The following is a 22,679-nucleotide window of genomic DNA, read 5'->3' on the forward strand; positions in this document are numbered from 1 at the left end:
GAACTACTATAATCTAGTTTAACACCACTGCAACTACTCATCTCAAACGTGTTGAAACTAGAGATCACTTGAGTGCAGATTCCTGCCTGGCAACAGATAGTCAAGCATATTCCAGACCAGTGCATCCACATCTGCCAGATGCAACCAGCTCCAACTTATTACTGTATGGAAAACTCAAATTATAGATACTTTCAAAATACATTTTACTATGGGTATCATATGTACTAAACTTTTATCTTAATATGTACATGGGTGATTATGAGCGATCAAATCTGTAATCCAATCAATAAAACCAAACTGGGGGTGTGGGTTTAAAATGACCAGTTGAATGATGGGAGATATTTGAATCTCTCACCTTTACTCAATTCATGAAGCACTGAATAGCCGTCAAGGGGACTGCAGCTCTTCAAAATAAATATCTCTGCACGAATAGGGACAGATAGGTAATTTACATGCATAAAAGGAGCATAACTCTCTCTTCACTGCAGGACGGACAGATATAGAAGATCCTTTGTACCTACAGACATCAGGCTTTCAATTCTTCTGCAAATGAGCAGACAGAGAAATGAATTTCCCTTTGGGGATTAATAAAGTAATTCGTATTTGTAACTCGAGTAATCAATCATTGCAATGAGGAAGAACTGATTCTTCTCCCAGAATGCACTTGAGCAACAGTGACACGTAGGTGAACAACTCACTACATCCACAGGCCAGAGATTAAGTCATGCCGCTGTAATTAGAAAATTAAAAAACACACACACGAGATAATAACATAAGACCACAATATATGACAGTCACTCACTGAATTAATAATGATAAGATTTTTATTATATTCATATGCTGTGTGTAAAATTAACAAAAATGCAAATATTCAATGTTAATTTCAATTTTATTTCAGTAAATGACAATGATAGTTGCTATTTAATCTGCTTTTTTCTTTTCTTTTCTTTATCTGATTTACAAGTGGGTTCACACACAGATTCAAGGGGTGGGGGGTCGTTGAACACCGCCTCCAACAAATCAACAATGGCTAGAAAACAAAGAGAGAGATCAGCAGACAGTGTCAGACGCTGCAGCGGATTATCCCAAAACCTAACAACAGACAAACTTGTACAGTATTACATAGTATGGCAACTTGTCAGGGTTACAATCCAGGGGAGGCGCTGCAGCCCCCCCACCCACCCCCCAACCCACAACAGCTCCATCTGAAAGTGCAGCGTCAAGAGCAACAGGATTTATCAGACACTGTAGTTAGTTGGTGGGATCTACTGTATATAGAGTAAACTGACGTTGACGCCGGGCCGTATGGTACAAGCACACTAACGCATGCAAACACATGCTGCAGTTCTGAACGTGTCGATCCACTGGTGAGAAGTCCAGAGATAAACTAACACATACATGGAGTCTACAGAGATGGAAAGACAACTTTGATGTTATTAAAAAAAAAAGAAGCGGGAGAGGATCTTTTTGAAAAATATAACAATTTACCCACGTATAAATTATTAGATTTGTGATTTTCTTCACAGCCCAGCCGGGACGGCAATGCGAACTGAGGAACATGCGACGCACGCACAATCGTTTCATGGATTATTGTTGTGGTCAGGTTTCGAGTGTGGGTTGGTCCCAACCTGTTTGAATCGTGACGGTTGTTGATTATTCAAGTTTGGAAACTAGCTCGTAAGGTTCACAGCTGCGATGCCACTACTATATTCACTCAGCTTATATATCCACTTCTCAGCATGGAAGGATGCAAACGAGTGGGGGGTGGATGACTCGGTGTGTGTACACCTATCACAGCTAGTAAGTCTACTATGGACAATAAAGTGATGCAGGTTAAAGTTAAATTGGTCAAGTATGAACTCATGAAGGAATGATTCCTAAGACTTGCCACGAGTGCAAATTGAAGCTAAGTACACTGTTGCTGGCACACATGTCTTAAAATGTAACATCTCCAACCTGCTGCAGACAATAGTTCTGCTATCGAGGGACAGTGAGGAGGAAACGATGCAAAGAGCAAAAAAATAAAAAATCAATAATAATGATTAGAAAAATGAAGGACTGAGTTCTTTTAGCATTTCTTGATGTTTATTTTTATTCCTCACCTCTGTGTGTCCTTGTGAGTGTGTGTGTAGTTTTATATTGGTAACATAGTGAGACATCTATGGGTGGGCTTGACATCCCTCCGACCTGCAGTAGCTTTAAAGGACCAGGCCCTCATAGGCAGGGCCCTCGGACTCGGGGGACTCTCGCTGCAGGCGAAGATGCTCCAGTGTGTTGTGGAAGTGTTTGTTGATCTGCTCCGTCTCCTCGCTCGCCTCCAGGTTGGGAAGGTCTTCTCTGATCTTCTGGATCAGCTGGTTTAATACCTGCACAGTCACCTGGATGGGTGAAAGATAAGATAGAGTTTACACTGTGGTCTGCTCTGGGCCGCAATCACGTTAAATATAAGCAGCTCTGAATATTGAAAGTAAAAAACTGTAAACTGTACCATTTTAAATATCAAAAACTCACTCAACAGAATCTAAACACTTATGTTGAATTCTAGGATTTTTAATAATCAGTTTAATAGCTCAACTGTCCGTGTTTGGCCAATTTATGCCGTCCTGTTTGCTTTATTTCTATGGTCAGTAAAAGGAACTAATGTGTCATCCCAGTGTTATAAATAAAGTTAGTTTAAATGTGTAGAAATATCATGCGTGTGGCGTCCTACCGCATCGTTTTCCCTCTCGTAGAAGCAGACGTATCTGTTGAGGATTTCAATGAAAAGCTGGACTTGCAGTGATGGGTCCATGCACTGGTTGGCGATCTTCAGGGCTTTCTTTAGACACTCCATCACCCGCTTACCGTCGCGGATCTAAACATGCATCACACACCACACATTGAAGTGAAACGTTCACGTGTCCAAACATCATTACTATTATCACATGTATATGCATTGTGCATGTATTTGACAACACACCTCTTCGCCGTTCTTTTCGGTGCTGCGGCCGGACCAGAAGAGGTGCGCACAGATGCTGACGGCTCGGCACTGATCGGGCTTCTTCAGCAGCTTGGAGGCGGCCAGCGCACACTGGGTCCTCAGCGGCTCGTGGTTTTCTTCACTGAAACAACGCATCCGCTCAAAGGTGCCGATGATCAGGGTGATGGCTGCCAGCTGAGCTTTGGAGTCACTTATCTCATCCTCGTACAGAGAAAAGGCCTGGGGAAGAGAAGAGAAGAGGAACAGGGAAGCGATTTAAATTAAATAAATCACCATGGTCGTTTCTGTTTTCAATCAGTTTTTGGCCTCAGTTTGTTTTCTGTACGTGCTACATTTCCAGAAGTTCCACCACAAATCACTCACCTCTGCTGAACAGTAGGTTGTAGAAAATGTAATAATGTATGTTATCATAAACAACCTTTTATTGAAACTGATTCTGGAGATAATGCAATTCACATTTCATAATAAATTATTTTGAAGATACGATGGGTATGTGTGAACGTGTCTTTCACATTATTAAGTCGGCTCATCTGTTATGTTTCTTTGAACTATGTGCAGTAGAATATTGTATTTCTTATTCTGTAAATAATGTGTCTTTGAAGGAATGCTAGCACCTGTAGCTTTCACCCTAATCCATAAACATTTAACTAGATATTAATATAAATATAAAATAGATATTAAGGGCAGGAGGCCAATGGGATCATTATATTAACTTCACATCTGCCCTGTGGTTTCAATACTTGTGCAGATGCAGTGCGAATGCTCATGAAATTCAAGGAAGTGACATTTTTATTCTACCTGTGACATGAACTCGTACGCTACAGTCTCATGGTTCTCAAAGCCGATCTCTCCTGCAGCTAGCGCCCCCTGCAGGAAGAGACGAAGAGGCAGCTCTGCGAGCTCGGCCTTGATAAGTGCACTGATGGTCTGGTGGGCAAACGAAAAGATCTTCTGACACTTCTTTTCCCACTTGTCGTCCTGACAGGAGAAAAAATTTGAGGCGATTAAAAAAAGTTAATGAATAAAGATGCAGCTTGTGAGGAGTGCTGGGAGCCGATGTTTGCTCACCGACGAGGAGTTTTCCTTGTATCTGAAGGCCAGCTGGTAGGCAGCGAACACCAGAGGAGGAAGTGTGTAGCGGATCCTTTGGTTTCCACCGGCACCAAAGTGTTTTCGAGCCGTGTTCAGAATCTGACCACAAATTGGAAATGTGGATTAATGACAGAGGCAGTGACGGTTTAAGATCTGTCAACATTTTTGAAAATCAGGCTGTAAAATTTCTTTTTTTTTTAATACGTAACACAGGACAGTGATATGAATGCATTTTCATACATCACATCCATCGGTGTTATTCAAGTCTACATTGAAATACCTTTAGAATAACTTCATCAGTAACATTAAGTACAGTAGTAGCAGCAGCAGTATAGAATGTGCTTTATCTGTATCTAAAGGATAAATGAGTTGAGAGAAGGACCCACGAGATACTGCTGATCAGGATCTTCAGAGTGGAGCAGGTGGATGAAACGACCCACAAGGCTCTGCTCCTCAGCAAAGTCCTCGGGGTCAGGATCATCGACTGGCTGGTCTGGCTGGTCCTGGATCAGCGTGGATACCAAATTCAAGATTGAATCCACCTAGAGAAACCAGAGGGAGAGAGAAGAGTCACTTTTTTTTTTTAACTTTTCCTTTTTTTCTAACCCTTTTGGCTGAACCAGTCTGAGGTCAAGTAAGACAAGTAGGAGTTGGTAACACAAGAATTAACCTTAAGGTCTTGTCTAGTGCAGTTTTCATAGAGATTCAAGTTATTTTCTTTGAGACACTAGATTTTCATTAACTGTAAACTTTCACTTTTTGAGTTTAATTACAAAAAATAGACTTGTCCATGTTATTCTAATATGAGCTGCACCTGTAGATGAATAAACAAAAGTACTGCTTTTAACTTAACTCTGATCTTTTCGTTTTACCTGCTTAACATTAATGATCCTATAATGGTTCAGCATTAGATAATAGAAACAAATAATTGACTTGCTGCCTTGGAGCGTTGCTCCCTCTGCACACAGTTGATTAGGAACACCCAGCTAAAACTAACACAGTTTAACATAACAGTCCTGCAGCCATCCTGTTGTAATGTTAAGTTGTTTTACAGGGATGTTGATTCACGACGCCGATTCATTTGTTTGAACTGTGTTGCAAAATAAAGAGAGCTGCTTTTATTTTTTAGCTTTCACTCACTGATATGAATGGAGAAGACAAAACTGTAGAAACACCTGCTTGTATGACACAAAGCAATGAAACGGCACCACAGACTGCGGCCTCTATCATTACAGGATTTGTAACTGTATTCTTTTTAGCGAGCGTTCCCAGTACATGACGCCCCTGTGCCGAACCAACCTGCTCCTGTGCCACAATGGTGGTGTTGTAGTCCAGCGTGTTGCTCAGCACGTAGCAGCTCATGCTTTTGCGTGACTCATAGTCAAAGTACTCGAAGAGTGGAGGGAAGTGCTTGAGCTGCAGCACCGTCAGGATGTTGTTGTAGGTATCCACGGGGATCTTCAACAGCCGGGTGAGTTCCTTCGACACCGCGCTGCTGGTCGCTATGCTACGATAGGGAGGAGAGAGAGGTCAAGGTCAAAGGTGTATATGTCAGAGTTGTGACTCTACATGATGGTTCAGATTACTGAATCTAGCCCTGACATCAACACTCTCGCCATTTCGGTTTGAGCTTCCTCTCTGATGTGTGAATTTGATCTTGTTTGTATTGTTGTAACAGACATGTCAGCCTTATTATGTTGGTTCAATGCAAATATAAAAACTATAACAGCACACCCGAAGGAAAATTAAAACATTCAATGACAGTCAAGTCTTGACTTATTTCTCACTCCGATTCTCCTGAATCACACTAGAAGATCTCATCATAACAATAATGTTATTCCTTCAACCCCAGTCAGTCAGGAGTACCAGGACTTACTGTTCCAAGTTGAGCTTGTTGAATATCTCCACGGTGCTCTCCAGGACCTTGTCTACATAGTCGACGCGGTCAGGGTAGCACTTCATAGCCAGATTGATGAGAGAGACCTGGAGAGAGACCACGTCCTCGGATGGCATGTCCTGGCGAGACTGAGGGGGGTGGAGACAGACAGTAAGAACATCAGCATGGCCAGGCCAGCCTTAGTTTGACACTTTGACTGGGACCGAGGAGGAACGGCCGACGGGTCTGTAAGAAGTGGCGCTAAAAACTGTTCAGCGATCAATTGTTCTGTCAATATAAGAACAGGGCCAGAGAAAGATAACTTCAGAAAAAAACTACAAACGGGCTCGAAGCCTTCGATGCTGCTGCTGACAACCAACTTTTTTGCTCATGTAGTTTACTTGGTGTGGATCTCTGATCAGACTCCCTGTTCTTAAAGGATCCATCGAGCCAGCATCCTAGAGATCCCTTTTCTAAACCGAGTGTCAGATGTCAAACAGCAGAAGACCTGCACAAAACTAAACTGCACAGACAAACCATCATGAATCATGACTTTTGTATGCCCACAGAGCAGGTAAACCTAATGTAACCCACCTGAATGACGGTGGCCACCTGCTGAGAGAAGATGTCAAACAGTTTGATCTCAGCTGGAATACCAGGGCCGTCTTCTCGATGCGCAAACAGAGCGAGTCTGAAAAATCAAGTAGAAATTGGAAAATAAGAATTTTGTTTAGGCTAAATCACAAAAAAAAAAAGTTCACATAATTCTACTTTCTACCCATCAGCCATGCTTTCACAGATTTTAAGAACCTAAAACACACACTTCTGTAAATATTGAACTGCTGAACCTGTTTTTTGAAGTTTGCCTGGATGGGCAGAAATAAAGACTTTTGGAAACAATGATGCAGACACGGTTTTAAAACTAAGACTCTGCAAACTTTGACAACATTGGTAGACAAACCAAAGCGGTATTTACAGGGTCTCTATTTCTATTAACGTTGTTGATTTACACTGAATCAAACTATACCTGTCAATGAGGGCAATGATGATGTTCTTGACATTGACGTGTTGATGAAGCTCAGCACAGGAACGCAGGAAAGGGTTCAGCGTCTGAAGGTGGAACTCGTCTGGGAAAACCTTACAACACAGGAAGAGCGTAGAACGGTGCTTAGACTTTGTATGATCTATTTATTCATGTCATAAACATGAAGACTGAAGATTCAAACAAGAACTGACCATGGTGAATGGTGGTGGCCCATATATGATATTTTGTTTTCTAGATTTGGATGATTCTTAACCATCATGCAACATCTGATAGTCCTAATTTCATTCTGTAGTAGGGACGGAAAAGTTTATTAAAAACGCCCTGAACCATTCAGTTCGACTGTCTCGGTTCAGAGCGTGTGTGTCGTTCGGTTCATTTGCATGCGCTACGTTTTCTTTCTTTTTCATTCAGTACGGAGGCGAGGCAGTGTAGCAGTCGGTCAGATGTGGACCCTGCCCCGCTCTCTCTCTCTCACAGACACATTGACAACGGACCTGTCTGCGAACAGCCCGTCCCCTCCGTGCACTCTGAAGCCCGTGTTAAACAGAGATCCTGCTATAACACTATTCAGGACGACCCCTCATCATGCCGGCTTTACTTGTTTACATGCCGGCTCTTCCTTTAACACAGTCGTCGATCCGGCTCTGTGGCTTCCTCCTCCTCCTCCGCTGCTGAGAGCTGAACAACAACGCCCCCCATCCATCCCATGTTCAAAAAGTTTTAAAAAGAACGGCGAGGCGGAGTTATTGCGCAACATTCTCACCTTTAACAGGCTGTTAGTATAAACGTAGCTTGAATCAAAACATGATAACGCACCGGAGGAAGATGTTCAAACAAAGAGCGCAAACTTTGCAACAAGAACGCTGAAAGTGAAACACTGAAAGTGTTGAAGGAGTTGGAGTGTGCGCATTCTTTTAGTTTTTACATGACTACACACATTTTTTTTATGTTTACGCTGAATTATAGTGTGTGTGTGTGTATATGTATTTTATGTTGATATATGGTATTTCTGTGGTGTTAAAAACAACAAGGTATACCAAACCGAACTGACCACCGTGACGACAAAACTGTTAATAAACCAAACCAAGGACTTTGTGAACTGTTCCCACCCCTATTCTGGAGCATGACATTTGTCACCATCTTTAAGGGCAAAGGGTGGTCACATCAACTATTCATTTAAAATTAATAAATGCTCAAAGAGTCATCAGTCACAGAAAAACATCACTGACACAACTGGTCAATGCTGTTATTAGCAATAAATGGCTTCACCTTCATTAACTGGGCATGTTTAGTATCAGAATCATGTAAACACAGGACGTGATGTTGAGACTGTCCATTATGCCAACAACAGTATACAGATGCAGCACGGAGGGCAGTGACTGTGCTTCCTAACACACGTATCACCAGTATGCCAGCAACTCCTGCTTTATGGAAGCCTCATGACAACACAAAACCTAAAATATCAAAACATTCAATAAACACTGGACGTGTCATATTTACACCGAACATATACTCAAACACAACAGTCAATCAATCTCAAACATTTTAGGTCCTGTTCAGTTTGCATTAGCATCAACTTGATACAGCAGTGTATGCACATTTTATACTCTAAATATATTATATTGCAATACCTTCAGCGTAGGCTCAACGGTTGTGTTACCTCGCTTAATACTGACATGTATCTAAGTGAAAATCTTTGAGGTGCCACTTTAACAAAGAGACTTTTTTTGATCTTCAGTCACGTCCATGTGTCGACCAGTTACAATAATCAGTTAAATCAGGTCAGTGGCTGCACTAACACAGATTGAATCAATTCATTCCCATGTATCTACCTGAATGATGCACTCCATGAGATACTCCTGAGCCAGCGAGTCTCTGCAGTTCACAACCTGCTCCAGCACTCCAGAAAGAACGATCTGTGGAGGGAAACAAACAGAGGGAAAACTGTTTTATCAGACAGATTTCTAATTACCCACACAGACTGTGCGTTATGTGCTCAGATGCATGTCAAAATATGGGACCATAAAGAAGGAAAAGCAACAGCCTAGAAAGCAACATAGCATATTTTAGCTTCTTTAAACTAATTTCCAATGTTTTCCAAAGGAAGTGGAACTCTTCCATCGCATGTCCACATGTCACACAACTCTTCCCACTAGTGAAAACTACACTATTCCCATTCATTTTCATCCAGATGATCACCTACAAAAATCTTCGTCACCTTCACCGGCAAGTAAAGGAGCATTTTTAAAAGCAGACTTAATGGAGTACACTGATTTCTGAATAAATTACATTACATAATACTTATTTTGATGATATGATGTCTCAGCAACTCCTTGTTTGATTTAGATCTCACTTTGTTCCCATTTCAATTGTTTTCACCATCCAAACTGGCTGATGACCTGTTATACAGACCTGTTTGTACTTGTCGACATTGACGCCTTCCAGCTGGCTGAGGCGCACCAGGTTGGTGCCGACCAAGATCCTGAGCTCTTGTCGTTCCTTCTCCCTCTTCTCTCTGTCTCGGCTGTGACCCTGATGCTGCATTCGAACCCATAATTTGTTCATTTCCGCAAAGTTCAGCAGGACGAAGTCGATGGAGTCATTGATGTCGCCGGTCATCTCCTCTGTTCCCCTGTGGAGGAAAGACCTCGAGTTTAGAACATGGACGTGTTAAAGACCTGAAGTATGCCGCCCTGGAGACAGAGCGTAGGAGTCGTGCTCTAGGGCAGCGGTTCCCAAAGTGAGGTTCAGGGTCACGTGATGATTTCCAGAAATCAAATAAAATTCAAAAATGAAAAGATGAAAAGTAGCAGTTAAAATCTAAAAAAAAAAAAAACCCATGCAAATAAACTTTCCTTCTCACATCTACACTTACAGATCGCATCTAAATGTCAAGGATCTCCTTAGGTGAGATTAACGTTGCTGAAACATCGTAATTCCCAAAATGTACATTTTCACAGCAACAATGTAGACATGTCTACTACTTACAGTTGTTACTTGTTCATGGATATTACTTTAACTGGGATATGCTTCTGCTAACATTGAAATGAAAGTAATGTGTCAAAATTAAGTTTGCACATGATAGCAACATATGTTCACCCATAAGTTACATGGATATTACTTTGACTGAGGTATTCTGCTTTTATCTTATAGTAAATTGCTATATTCATAATTATATCTTTGTAATAAGGCTGTTCAGTTCTTTTGTGTTGACGTCATGCCCGTGTTTGGAAATGCTTATTAGTGTGTGTGCCCTGTGCGCACATTTAAAAAAAAAAAAAAAAAGTTTAAGTCACTTCCAGTTTTGGGAGTCTTGGGCTGAAAGGTTTTGTAACGCCCGCTCTAGGAAATCATTCCCTAAACCCTCAGGAGATTAACAAATGAAGTCTCAGTTTACATATATATTTATATATTGCTTACTCCTGCTGCTCTCCATCATCCGGCAGTATGTTGCGGGTGCACTGCAACAGGTAGTTTCTGAGGAAGAGGCCCCGGAGTGGGTGCTGGACCCCACGGCACATCTCCACCAGGTCCTTGAGAATGTCCTTACGAGACTGAGGGAAGGAGCGGACGTAGACCACGCCCACTGTGATTAACAGGTAGCTGGGGAGAGAAGGGCAGAGCGAAGAGTTTCAATCTGATGAGCTATTCCTAAAAAATAGCAGTAGGTTGAGCAGGTGCCCCATGTGTAGAGGCTACAGTCCTCACTGCAGGCAGCCCCAGTTCGAATCCCACATCGGGCGGCCCTTTCCTGTGTGTCGTTCCCCCTCTCACTGCCTTCCCATTCCCTGTCGCTCTCAACTGCACTATCTAATACAAGGCACAAAAAGCCCAAAAATATACTTAAAAAAAAAAAATCGCCAGCCAACATTTGTCTGTAGCCTAACTTCCATCTATCTATCTATCCATCCATCCAATGTTTTAATCGCTAACATCACAGGAAATTTTCATCAATTTCTTGAATCTTGATGCAAATTAAAATACACAGCCAATAATATATTGTCCCTAAAATATTGTATTTATTATAATTATGTTTTTGAACAAGTGCTTTACCAGCTCGATTGTGTGATTTTAGTTTGTTTTCAAAGTCAAAGCATACAGCATCAAGGTAGACAGCCACATCACTGATAAGTCAGCAGAAACCACTGGTGCCTGCTAATAATCACCAGTCCCCACTAAAGTAAATGAAAGTCTTAACTGAACCCTGATAACGAATGACGAACACACAGTCGGCAGTGTGTGTTCAAATAAAATGTGTTGATCAGTGACAGAAAAACTTTTCTTCGTTTCATTTCAAATAAGAGTCTGAATATGTGATGGAAGCAGCGTTAATGTGATACTCACAGTCTGGGGATGATGTTCCCTGCGTACTGGACCAGCTCATACAGATCTGCCACCTTTCGTCCTTTAGCGAACTCATCAGTCAGATAAACCTCCAGGTAGTGGAGTTCATCAGAGATGGCCATGTCTGAGAAAGACTGTTAGGGACCACAGTGCAAACCCACTACAACGTATCCACAGGCAACAATGACTGCCCATAGTGTATCAACTTCAGTCTCTCAGTCCATCTTGCTTTCAGGGACAGTATGCCTCAGGACAATCGTGTAATTACAAAAATGTACAGCTGCTAACTGGCTTCACTGATACAAAAGTGTCAGGACAGAAATTTGACGAGGACCAAATAACAAGAGGCAACAGCATATCTGGTCCACTCACAACACGAGGCCCCAGCACGAGCAATATTAATAATCTCTGCTCTACTCTGGGGATCTGGTGTAACAACGTTTGGTCCAACACCGCCTCGCTCAGCTGAGGCAGCTGGCTAAAGTTAGATCATTCTGTTCATTTGCGGATTTCACAAAGGCCACACAGGCTTTTACTTCTTCAAGAGGGGATGATTGCAGTGCACTTTATTCTGCTAACAGCTCGGCAGATGAAACATCTATAGATTGCAGTGGATTCAAAGTGCAAATCTGCAGCTCTCTGGCAGGTTTAACTCTGTATCTCCTTTTAAATCTCTCTACAGACTCACTTGTATCCCAAAGCCTTTTATCAACTGTTGTTTTTATAGTTTGTTTTAGTTTGGATTTTATTATTTTTGGTTTTTGTCTGAGAGAGCCAATCAGTAATTCTTTTCTCATTTTCTGTGTCTGTTCACTGGTGGTGGATTCACAGTGTTTTTAATCAAAACCATTTGATCAAGATACAGTCTTCTTCGTCCATTTATGGCTAATTTTCAGTTTGGAAATGAGGCTTGTGCACATGTGCCAAATTTCTTAAAGAGTGAGATTAATAAGGTGGAAGCAACTGACAAAGATTACGTCATCTTTTGTGAATGACCCATTATGAGGCTAGGATGGGAAAGAGGTGGACGCTGGACGGTGAGGACATGCAGAGGCTTTTTGTTTTTAACAGAAACTAGTTTTGGGAACCTGGACTGTCCTGCCTAATGGGAGGGAGCAGATCCTCGGCCCATGCAGCGGCCAGTCGCTAACAAATCAAACATTTGATGCGGAAGTTGGATAAAGCTTCCACCCTCCTTTCATGGAGCCATGTTGTTTCAGAGCAGGCACCAGTCGGGTCCTCCACAGAGCTGCTGGGAGACTCACATGGTGCTCACATGGGCAACAGCAGAGCAATGTGGAGGAGTGACAAACTGAGTGACTTCCTGAAATGTAACTGACATAAGCTGCTTTTTATTTGATGCAGGGCCAGATTGTTCATCAAACTTGGTGTTTAATATGTCTCGAGAAAGTCCTGCATAGCCGTTAAGACAAAAGATCACATTCAATACAAAACTTAACAGAAATGTCAGTTGCAAGAGAGTGTAATTCCCACACAGCCTAATATACAGCTGTAAAGGATACAGAGCTCATAGTAGCTCTTTGGAGAAAGCATGGAGGTCCTCAGCTCACCCAGCATGTTAGAGGCATGCTTCAGAGCATCCATCAGCTTGTTCTTGTCCTGCAGACCACACGACACAGCCACACTATGACCACTCTTAACCTTTACAACCAAAGCATTTTAGTATTTACAGAAATTAAAGAAAAAAAAAACGTTATACCTATTATGTCACATATCTAACAAGTTACAAACTGGCTTAAATGCACATCCTCATCTCTGAGCCTTCATTTAAATATTAATGACAAATGTGTCACACTATTCCATTATAAATCACACAGATCATATTGTCAAGATGTAAGAGCGTGAGAATCACATTGTCATTTTCACATATTTTTCCATGTCAGTAAAAATATTTGGAGCATAACGAGGTTGTGCGGGCTGTTTCCTTTTTCTTCTGAAGCTTCCCCCTTAGCCCAGCACACCAAGCAAGGGATGTATGTATACTCTTACAATTTTTCACATATTTTTCCATGAAAATTGCATGTAAAATGACAATCAACACGACAATTATGACTCATCGTGACATCTTCCAGAATAATTTTTCTTTTATTTCTTGGAGATTGTCCATCTCTTGTCCAGAACCAGCTAAAAATTATCTAACCAAACATCCACAGCTGGCTGACCTGCTCTGATTTTCCTATTGGGTTAAATGACTTCCATATACATTTGCTGGGTTAAGATAATAATATACCTCCTTAACACATGACGAGAAATTCACCTCTCTATGGAAAACCAACTCATGATATTGAAATTGTGTGCTGAAAAAAATCCAGCAGTTTGCCCTCAGCAAATTAACACAACAAACAGATGTCCTCCTACCAGGCATCTCTTCATCTGGAAAGACTGGACCTTGACGGCCTGCACAGCTTCATCAAGAAGCTTCTCCTGTTCATCCTGGGGAGACTGCTGTGTGGTCGGCTGCAGTCAGAGAAAAGGAACAAAGTTTAATGAATCTTTGCTTGATGCAAGGAAGAAGTCATCAGACAGCTTCTCAATGTGATGAAATAAAGCTGCTTTCTTCTGCCTATCTTGTAAATATCATTACTGTGCATTGTGTATTTTCTTGATTTATACTTCTGTTTTTAGATGTACCGTATATTATCGCTTTAGACTTTTGTCAGTTTCCTTTTCTTGCACAGTTCACTTTGCTATAATGCTGAGGATTCCCCGCTGTGGGGACACTGAGGGCTCTTATTACCAAATGATCTTATCTTATAAATTGCTGTATCGGCAGTTGACTTTGCTCTGTCTACTTAACTGGCCTGACTTACAAACAACAAAATGGTAGGGTTTTATCTTGCACTTTTCATGGAGAATTAGAAATTGCTTCAGATTATGCCTTGTGCAAACTTAATACGGGGAAGACTTGTGGTACATGACAATGCTAATGCATGTGTCCCTTGTTCCACCTTCACCTGCAGGAGCTGACAGTGACATATGCTGTGTAAAACATAAACAGAGCCCAGGCAGCCCAGAATAAGTCCCCTGAACCGGGCAGCCCAACTCCTGGTGTCCGCGGTTAGCACAGACACGTCGGGGCTACACCGACTCGTTTACGTACATGTACGAAAACATGACCAAACGTGTGTCATCTGGCCTTTTAAGATGTTGTGTTAACCACACACAATTTCACTTTGTTAAGCTGAAACGAGCCCAGGTCGTTGACATTTCGCGACAGTAAAAAAAAAAATGACACAGCAAAGCGGAAGAGTGTGCTAAACAACAGCTAGCGTTAGCAGCTGTCACCTGTGTTGTCCCGGATATCTCAGAGTCTGTCGGCTACTTGAAGCTTAATGTAGTCCAGCACAGATATTATTATTACATTTGTTGGGTATAGTGGATAAACCCCGTAGAAATAAGGTTGATAAAATGGAGGTGTAGCTGAGACACGTAGCTAGCTCTGCTAACCGCTGTCAGACGTTAGGCCACAGCAGACACACATACATACACACACACATAGACAGACACACACAACCTAGTCCTGGGTCGGTTTAACACACCGCAGGTTTCTATCGTTGCACCGAGCAAAGCCGAGCACGCACGGGTACCTGAAGGACACACGCTGATAAACAGAGAAAACCATGTAGTTATAGAAAGGCTCACCATGATGATCAGATGTGTATCAGATCCGTCGGAGCGGCTGGACTGTCATGTGACTCACATTAACGGTGCGTTCACGGTCCGCTCGGATACCCCCACTCCGCGGGACAGGCGTGGCCAGCGAGTGACCCGTGATCAGCTGCGGGATGTCGGCCACTTGGACACCGTCAACATCCTGGTAGACGTGAAGTGTTTTCACCTTTATTCAACTAATAAGGACGTACAGTGGAGATGAGAGAGCGGAGGACAGCGGCTCCAAATGTCACAACACAAGCACCAGAACACACGGTCCCAAAAAAGAACAATATAAAAGAGATAAAAAGATACTAGGAGGTTTTTATTTGAGATTTAAAAGTGGATGTAGCAGTGTTGCATTCATGGTGCTGCTGTAGCCTATGTTTTATTGCTCTGTTGACTGTTCTACGCAAGAACGAGACTTATGTTAACCTTGGTTTTGAAGAGACCTGAACGCATCTTCCCTTCTTCTTTTTTTTTATCGTGAAACTTTATTCAACAAGCTTATGTCAGGTGGACATCATCTGACAGATGAAGAACACATTAAAGAAGTGATAGTATTTGGTTAATGATAAATAGGCTACACATGTGAGTTTACAATTTAGACATAGTGGTGGATTTTTATCATTTGTAACAGTAGGCCAGGCCTATTTAACAGTACAGTATTTAACAGTACTGAGAGGTTCAATTGATGCTGGACATCTGCTCAATCACTGAATGAACCTTATATTCACCCTCTCATTGTCGGACACCAAACTGCTCTACCGCACAATCAGCTGGTGCAGATCACATTGTTTCTAATAAGGTTAGGCCTATGTTGGAAGATGTTCTTCATCTACTCTTCATGTGCAGCAGTGGCAGTGCACTTCCAGCCCAGCAACTCTTTGAGGCAGGAGCTTGTACATGCCTGTAACAATGGGGGAACAAAACACTGAATAATTGCATTGATGTCATTTCCCACCCCAGACATCTTAACACCAGATGCTGATGACATAATAGGTGGCTCACATCTGACCTCAAGGTTTTAAGACAACCATCATGAAGCTAAATGCCTGGGGTCTCTGTCTCATGTCTATCCCCGAGTCTGTGTTAATGTCCTTGACAGATGGAGTGACATTAAAAAAAAAAAAAGTGGATCAGATTGGAATGGACTGTTGTAAAAAATAATAATTATAATTCACACATAGGACGTACAGAAAGGAGCAGGATGAAGAAAATGTATTTCACCAGCCCCTTACTCAATTCAATTTGACATTAGAAATAGATGGTCTGCCAAATTACTTGTGTTTATCAAACAACAACAAAAAAGAAAACTAATTCAAAGAAATTAACTAAAAGAAAAACATTAGCAACTACCTGCACATTTCATATGAACTTATAGGCTATTTCTTTTCTTTATATCTTTTCTCCAGTTTGTTCTAATATCACTTTATCACCACACAGAGCACACAGTGCTAGTGAACTGTTTATTTACTGCAATGTACCTAACTGTGAAGCACTTTTAAGAAATCTGATTTATAGTTTTATGTGCTGCCTGGATGATTCAGGGAACAGCATTATTGAGCCTTTAACCAGCCCTAAGAAGAGCTGCTTCAGGTATTCATCCAGGCTTAGAAAACACTGGCGGGATAGCCTACATGAAAATATGGAGAATTGACATTTGGTTCTCTCTCTATATCAAAATAAAACTAGTCAAAGTAACCAATTCGACCACAAAGTGACTGTTTCTGCTTGGTTTCCTAACTTCTTGATTTGCAACAGAGATCAAACTTCATTTAATTAAGTAGTAATATTTATGAAAACCCACCAACTAAAAAGACTCTACGACTATTGAAATGTACTTACAGAAGCATCAGGGGCAGGGCGATGTTCATTCATCTAATCAACGTACCTTAAAAATCAGCAATAATGAACACAATTTATCTTGTCTATGTTTTTCTTTCCTGTCCGTCCACTGTCCGGTAGGTGGCAGTAATGCGCCTGAACGCTGGTTGCCGACTGCCAATAATCATTCACGAAGAAGAAGGCGGGGGCGGAAGTGCAGTGGAAACATGGCGGCGCCCTGTATGGACACACTCAAGGCGAGTTCGCTTCAGTCACAGAAACAAACCCTCTGTCAATAGTAAAATAAACATTTAACACCTCATGTCAGTATGTGGACGAACAGCAGGACAGCGGGAGCTGCTCTTCAGGTCCTCCACCGCCTCCAGCAGTGCCGTAGACCCGCGCTGCTGCTGCGGAGGGGCGCCGAGGGGCTGCAGCGGAGGGTCTGCAGGTTCATATCATCGACGGGACCCCCGTGGAGGCTGCTGTTCTTCGGCACCGACCACTTTGCCGTAGAGTCCCTGAAGCTCCTCACATCCAGCAGGTGAGCACCAACACGCCTCACACTACACTCGGAGGCTTATGTTGTGTCATATTTGACACACATGGACCTGAGGGTGACCAGTGTCCCAGACAGTTTCCCCAGGAGGACAGCAGCTCCTAGTTGTCTGACACTTCCCATACCTTGTCACGTGGGAACATTAGTTCACTGACTGAATTTCACTCACAGAAAGCTTTAAAACTGATTTATGTGACGTCTTGTTGGAAGAAGGGCTGTGAGAGCAACTTCCTACCCTCCGTGTTGTGTCTGCAGGAGCTCCGGGGAAGGCGTCGTGGAGTCTGTTGAAGTGGTCACTTTCTCTGGCGAAGTCCCAGTGAAGAAGTTCGCTGAACAGAACCGCCTCACAGTCCACAGCTGGCCCCCTGACATCGCAGATGGACAGTTTGATGTTGGGGTCGTGGTGTCTTTTGGCTGTTTACTGCGCGAGGGACTCATCAACAAGTTTCCACAGTGAGCAGTTTTTGTTTTGCGGTTTTGTTGTTGCTCTGCTCTGCTTTTGTGTTGTTGTGTTGTCTCTTAAATATCGTCATCAGTGCTGAACTTAAACCCAGTGGCTATGCAAATCACAAGACTGCAATCTAACCAGATTACAGTTTCATGATTGGACACCATCAAAATCAACATAAATGCACACAATGAATGGCTCAAATACAAGACTGGCTATAATAATTTAATTTCATGGCTACACAAGAAAGATAGACCAGATAAGTGACAGTCTATTACATCTACCAATACCAGTAGTTTTGAGTTCAACATCTAACCTCTATTCCTTTATTCACCAACCGCTGTCTCTAGAGTCGGACAACAAAACTCTCTATCATAATCTCTTGTCATGTAAACACAACAACAGCTGAAGTGTCCAACACCTGCTCCCATCAAGAAATACTTGTTCTGTGGCAGAGAAAAGATACAAATGGCCCCTCCAAGAGTATTTATTGTATTAGCAGGTTATTATATTGTACATTTGTACATGAATTACTAAGTTCATATTCAAGAAGATGTTGTAATGTCAGTCACAGTGTGAACATGCTGTGTCATTGCAGCGGGATTTTGAATGTTCACCCCAGCCTGCTGCCTCGGTGGCGAGGTCCAGCGCCCATCTTTCACACCATTCTCCACGGTGACACAGTGACAGGAGTCACCATCATCCAGATCCGTCCTCACAGGTAAATGGAGTGAGTAATCTCTCCTTTTTTTCTTACTACAAACACAGACAGATGAAACACTATGTCTTTACATCCCAGGTTTGACGTGGGCCCCATTGTCAACCAGGAGCTTCACCAGGTATCTGAGAGGTGTACTGCTGATGAGCTCGGAGCTGTCCTGGCAATTAAGGGAGCACATCTGGTGGGTTGTAGGAACATGGGTATTAGAAAATGATAAAAGCTCATGATGATAATGTAGTTGCTGTTTTTTATATTCCTGAAAACAGCTCGTCGACACGTTGAAGACACTTTCTGAGATTCTGCCACATAAAAGAGAGCAAGGAGAGGCGGGTGCAACATTTGGTCCGTAGGTCTAAACACATTTACACTCAAAATGAATCAAGAGAAATCCTTCAAACTTATTCTTGATCTTAATTTCCCCCCAACAGCCCCAAAAATTAGAACCTCCATGAGCTGGGTGGTGTGGGAGGAGCAGACCTGTGACCAAATTGATCATCTGTATCGCGCCATTGGATTAATGGTAATGACGACTGGTCTAGGGTCATATTCCCTGTCCTACTACTTACCTAGCTGTTCTTTGCATTCCTGTGTATTGATGAATATTATAATCACCTATTTCAACACTAATCTTTGTGGACGTGGATCATAGGTTATTTTATGAACCAGATTAGCAATGGGGGATGGCTAAATCTCTTATCTCTGCCATCAGATGCCTTTGAGGACCACATGGATGGGCAAAACAATCAAACTTCTGGATTTTGTAGGAAAATGTCACATTTCACTCTCAGGTAAGTTTGTTAAAATTTGATTTAGATTGATTGCCAGTCCATGGTGTAGCCCACCTCTCAACCAGCGTCTGCTGACCCTCAGCACAGGATAAGCACTTTAATATATATACTGTATTTACAGTACATGCACATGTTTTACTATTATTATTATTATTATTATTATTATTATTATTATTATTATTAGGTGTGCGTACAAAGAGTATAAAATAAATAATTCTGAGCAACATGATCAAATCCATGTGTTGGTGAAGTCAGTGCTGTAACTGCATTTGAGCATGCACCTACTTGAGTCACAAAAACATCAAATCAAAGAGTGCATTTTGGTCTGGATGACCTCAGAGAAGCCATGCAAATGTTGAATCAACTTTTTCTAGTTGTATTTTTCTTTCATGTCATCGTATTTCACCATCTCTCGGTTTGCTTTCTTTCTGTTGTTAGAAAATGTACTCATTTATTGTCCCAGTGTTATAAATAAAGTTAGTTATGTGTCTGTGTTGAGATTTGACATGCATGGGCATTTTTTTGTTGGCCTGTGCTACTCCAGTAATGTGTCATGACCCTGAACTGTCATATATACTCACATGTTGTTTGCAGATCAAACGAGGAAACCTGTCCCTGGCACAGTGACCTATCAGAAGGAGACTAATACCCTGGCAGTCTGCTGTAAGGTCTGTCCAGCACTGTTAAACTGACTAGATTTATTTTTCTCATATTACTCCACCCCCACTGCCTCATCAAAACATCTTTATAAATTGTATTCATTCAACTGAGCTTGTGTTTTTACATGATGTGTGAAATGTCCTCAGCAGCAGAATGCAGATCATATCACTTGAGGCCCAGTATTGCCACACAATATTGTTTGTCAGTTTTGATCTCAGTTTTAGAATTGTTAGACCCCTAAAACCTTCTTGCAAACAAACTCTCATGCCATGCCATCAACCCTTTAATACCAGAGGCCACACAAGCCATGACCCCTGGTGTGAATGAGTGAGCTCATTAGTAATGCGAACTGGGCCTCAGACCTAAGTCTTGTGGTGGAGAATCAATCAAAATGTCTAATAACAATATACTCCTAAACACTTATACCTCACCTTCAAGTCTATAACTCACTGATAACCTGGCCAATGTGTCTAGAATCTCTTGAATTCACGGTTCACTTCCTGCTTCCTTGGCACTTGGCCATGTCCAGTGAGTGGCTGATAAAGGGTCAGAAATAGTGCCAACATGGAGATAGTGACACCCAGTGTTCACAATAGGCACTGCAATAGAAGCCTTTTTGATGAGAGGTGAAACACTCCTTAAAACCTGGATGACTGAGAGTCTTCACAGACAATAGGAGCTGCATCGTAATAACCCCAGAATAATATCATTTCCTTTTTCAAATAAAGCCTGTTTCACATAAAGGTACCATGTACTGATATTGTTGTGGCTTTAACATGTGCTCTCTGTTCCAGGATGGCTGGGTTGGATTCAGGACGGTGCTCCTGAAAAAAAGGCTGTCAGCAATTGACTTCTATAATGGCTACCTGCACCGGGCGGTGCAGAAGAAGACAACTGCAGGACTATTTGTCAGTAGAAAAGGAGAAAGTATAGCACATCCAATCAGAGAAAATTCAGTGTTGTGATCTCACAACAATAATTTTATTTCATGATGTGAAAAATGTGACATGACACTGTCTAATGGAAATGACTGTAGAAAGGTTGTTGCTATTGTCTGTTTTAAGACATCTGCATCTACAGTACATTTACTCCATTAATGTATTTATATTGTATACTTGTAGCAAATAAATGTGCTGTTTGCTGGTGTACCACAAACAGTCATGAAAACTGCTCTTTTTATCTAAAAGTACTTCTTATTAAGTGTGATTTAATTAACCTGTCTTCTTGAATGTAAATAATTCTGAAAGGTGCCTGTTGAAAGAGTAAACGTCAACTCATGGGAACATAGACAATAAGCTGAGGAAGGACTCAAGTGCACATCCTCTATGGGCCCACAGACATGGAAGTGGGGGGGCTTGGTGTATGCTTTTTGCCAAGTGAGCAATTTTCATGGGAATGAATAGGGTGCCATCTTTAACTGTTGTATTCATCCATTAGCTGCAAACTCTGCCTACCCATGCAGTGTTGTCAGGGGGCTGGAGCCAGTGCAGCTGACACAGGGTGAGGGTGGGGTACACCCTGGACAGGTTGCCAGTCTTTCACAGGGCCGACGTATAGAGATAAACACCCTCACACTTAACGTGCACTTTAGAGTCACCAATTTACCTAATGTGTCTGACTTTGGATAAATAAGGCAGAGTACAAAATATAAATAGATACAATATGTAATGGTATTTGAAATATAGACGAGAAGAAAAGCATTAATTATTGCACACAGGAAATTAATCAAATGTCCCTTGTTGTGTTTGGACTGCTGAGTTTATTGTTTGTGTAAGAGTCTGACAGCAGCCGGAGGAAAGACCTGTGGTATCTCTCATGGGGTTGGAGGTGATGGCTAAGCCGTCATCCCCCCTGTCACTCTCACCACCTCCACTGGGTCATGGAGACATCCCAGAACAGTGCCGGCCTTCTTATCTTGATCAGTCTGTCCAGTCTCTTCCTGTCAGCAGTAGAGCTGCTGCCCCAGAAGGCCATACCATAAAAGATGGCTGATGCCACCACGGAGTTGTTGGATCGCCCTCAGGAGCGCTTCCTGCACTTCAAAGGACCTGGGTCTCTGCTGCAGATACAGCCTGCTCTGTTCCTTTTGTATAGTGCATTTGCATTAGGTCATATCATATCCCCTTAATAAATAAAAAATTGCATTTTATATTTACTTGGGTTATGAGCCCCAGTAGGCTATTTAGACGGTGCACTTTAATGCAGTTTATTGTGCCCCAGCAGAGCCTATGGCTTGCAATGCTCCTGGTCTAATCCTTAATTATTTCATCTTTAAATCTTATTTCCCATTCCCAGTTTTATTATCTCAAATTCAATAGATATCAGCTATTCTTTATATTTTCAGTCTTTAACATGTATTTTATTGATATTTTTGATGACTTTAAAATGCCCCAAATGTAATTGTGCTATTGTTATTTATTTAAAAAACATCCTAATTAAAAGATATCTGCAGATCAGCAGAAGCCTATTATTTTCCTTACCTCATGTTTTAAAGTTTTTCTATCATTGAAGTTGCTTTGAGGATATGATTTTTTTCTTGTATTCCTTATGTGCAGCTCTTTTGTTTGTTTGTTTGTTTGTTTGTTAAATGCGTCCATGCTTAATAAGGATTAACCCTGAAGCCTCTTTGAGAGCTTGTAGAAAATTAGGAAAAGATTGTCCATGCTA

General features: G+C 41.8%; 2 protein-coding genes across 2 annotated transcripts; one reads left to right on the forward strand and one right to left on the reverse strand.

The window, feature by feature from the left end:
* Positions 1 to 830: 830 nt before the first annotated feature.
* vps35 (VPS35 retromer complex component) lies at positions 831 to 15,096 on the reverse strand. Its single transcript, XM_083999577.1, has 17 exons — positions 15,001 to 15,096; positions 13,717 to 13,815; positions 12,861 to 12,957; positions 11,338 to 11,461; positions 10,414 to 10,596; positions 9,406 to 9,625; positions 8,826 to 8,909; positions 6,976 to 7,085; positions 6,543 to 6,639; positions 5,949 to 6,097; positions 5,372 to 5,579; positions 4,459 to 4,614; positions 4,049 to 4,171; positions 3,779 to 3,958; positions 2,960 to 3,199; positions 2,711 to 2,854; positions 831 to 2,378 (listed from the first exon to the last, which is right to left on the reverse strand). Exons 1-17 carry the CDS (start codon positions 15,001 to 15,003, stop codon positions 2,199 to 2,201), a joined length of 2,397 nt encoding a protein of 798 aa, XP_083855703.1. The 5' UTR covers positions 15,004 to 15,096; the 3' UTR covers positions 831 to 2,198.
* Positions 15,097 to 17,046: 1,950 nt separating this feature from the next.
* Positions 17,047 to 21,151, forward strand: mtfmt (mitochondrial methionyl-tRNA formyltransferase). The gene is made up of 9 exons (XM_083998391.1): positions 17,047 to 17,380; positions 17,651 to 17,848; positions 18,442 to 18,564; positions 18,643 to 18,745; positions 18,831 to 18,906; positions 18,993 to 19,084; positions 19,274 to 19,352; positions 19,947 to 20,020; positions 20,807 to 21,151. The coding sequence occupies exons 1-9, from the start codon at positions 17,166 to 17,168 to the stop codon at positions 20,975 to 20,977; spliced, it is 1,131 nt and encodes a 376-aa protein (XP_083854517.1). The 5' UTR covers positions 17,047 to 17,165; the 3' UTR covers positions 20,978 to 21,151.
* The last annotated feature ends 1,528 nt before the right edge of the window (positions 21,152 to 22,679 follow it).

This window comes from Trachurus trachurus, assembly GCF_905171665.1.
Source record: "Trachurus trachurus genome assembly, chromosome: 3".
Lineage (NCBI taxonomy): Eukaryota > Metazoa > Chordata > Actinopteri > Carangiformes > Carangidae > Trachurus > Trachurus trachurus.

Bases quoted from the DNA above. Each gene is read 5' to 3' on its own strand.
- vps35 (XM_083999577.1), bottom strand. The intron at 3,200-3,778 runs GTAGAATAAAAA...TCTCTTCCCCAG, and splicing joins CGTACGAGTTCATGTCACAG to GCCTTTTCTCTGTACGAGGA. The intron at 2,855-2,959 runs GTGTGTTGTCAA...ATGCATGTTTAG, and splicing joins CCGAAAAGAACGGCGAAGAG to ATCCGCGACGGTAAGCGGGT.
- mtfmt (XM_083998391.1), top strand. From the start codon at position 17,166: ATGTGGACGAACAGCAGGACAGCGGGAGCTGCTCTTCAGGTCCTCCAC. The intron at 18,907-18,992 runs GTCCGTAGGTCT...TCCCCCCAACAG, and splicing joins AGAGGCGGGTGCAACATTTG to CCCCAAAAATTAGAACCTCC. The intron at 19,353-19,946 runs GTAAGTTTGTTA...TGTTGTTTGCAG, and splicing joins ATGTCACATTTCACTCTCAG to ATCAAACGAGGAAACCTGTC.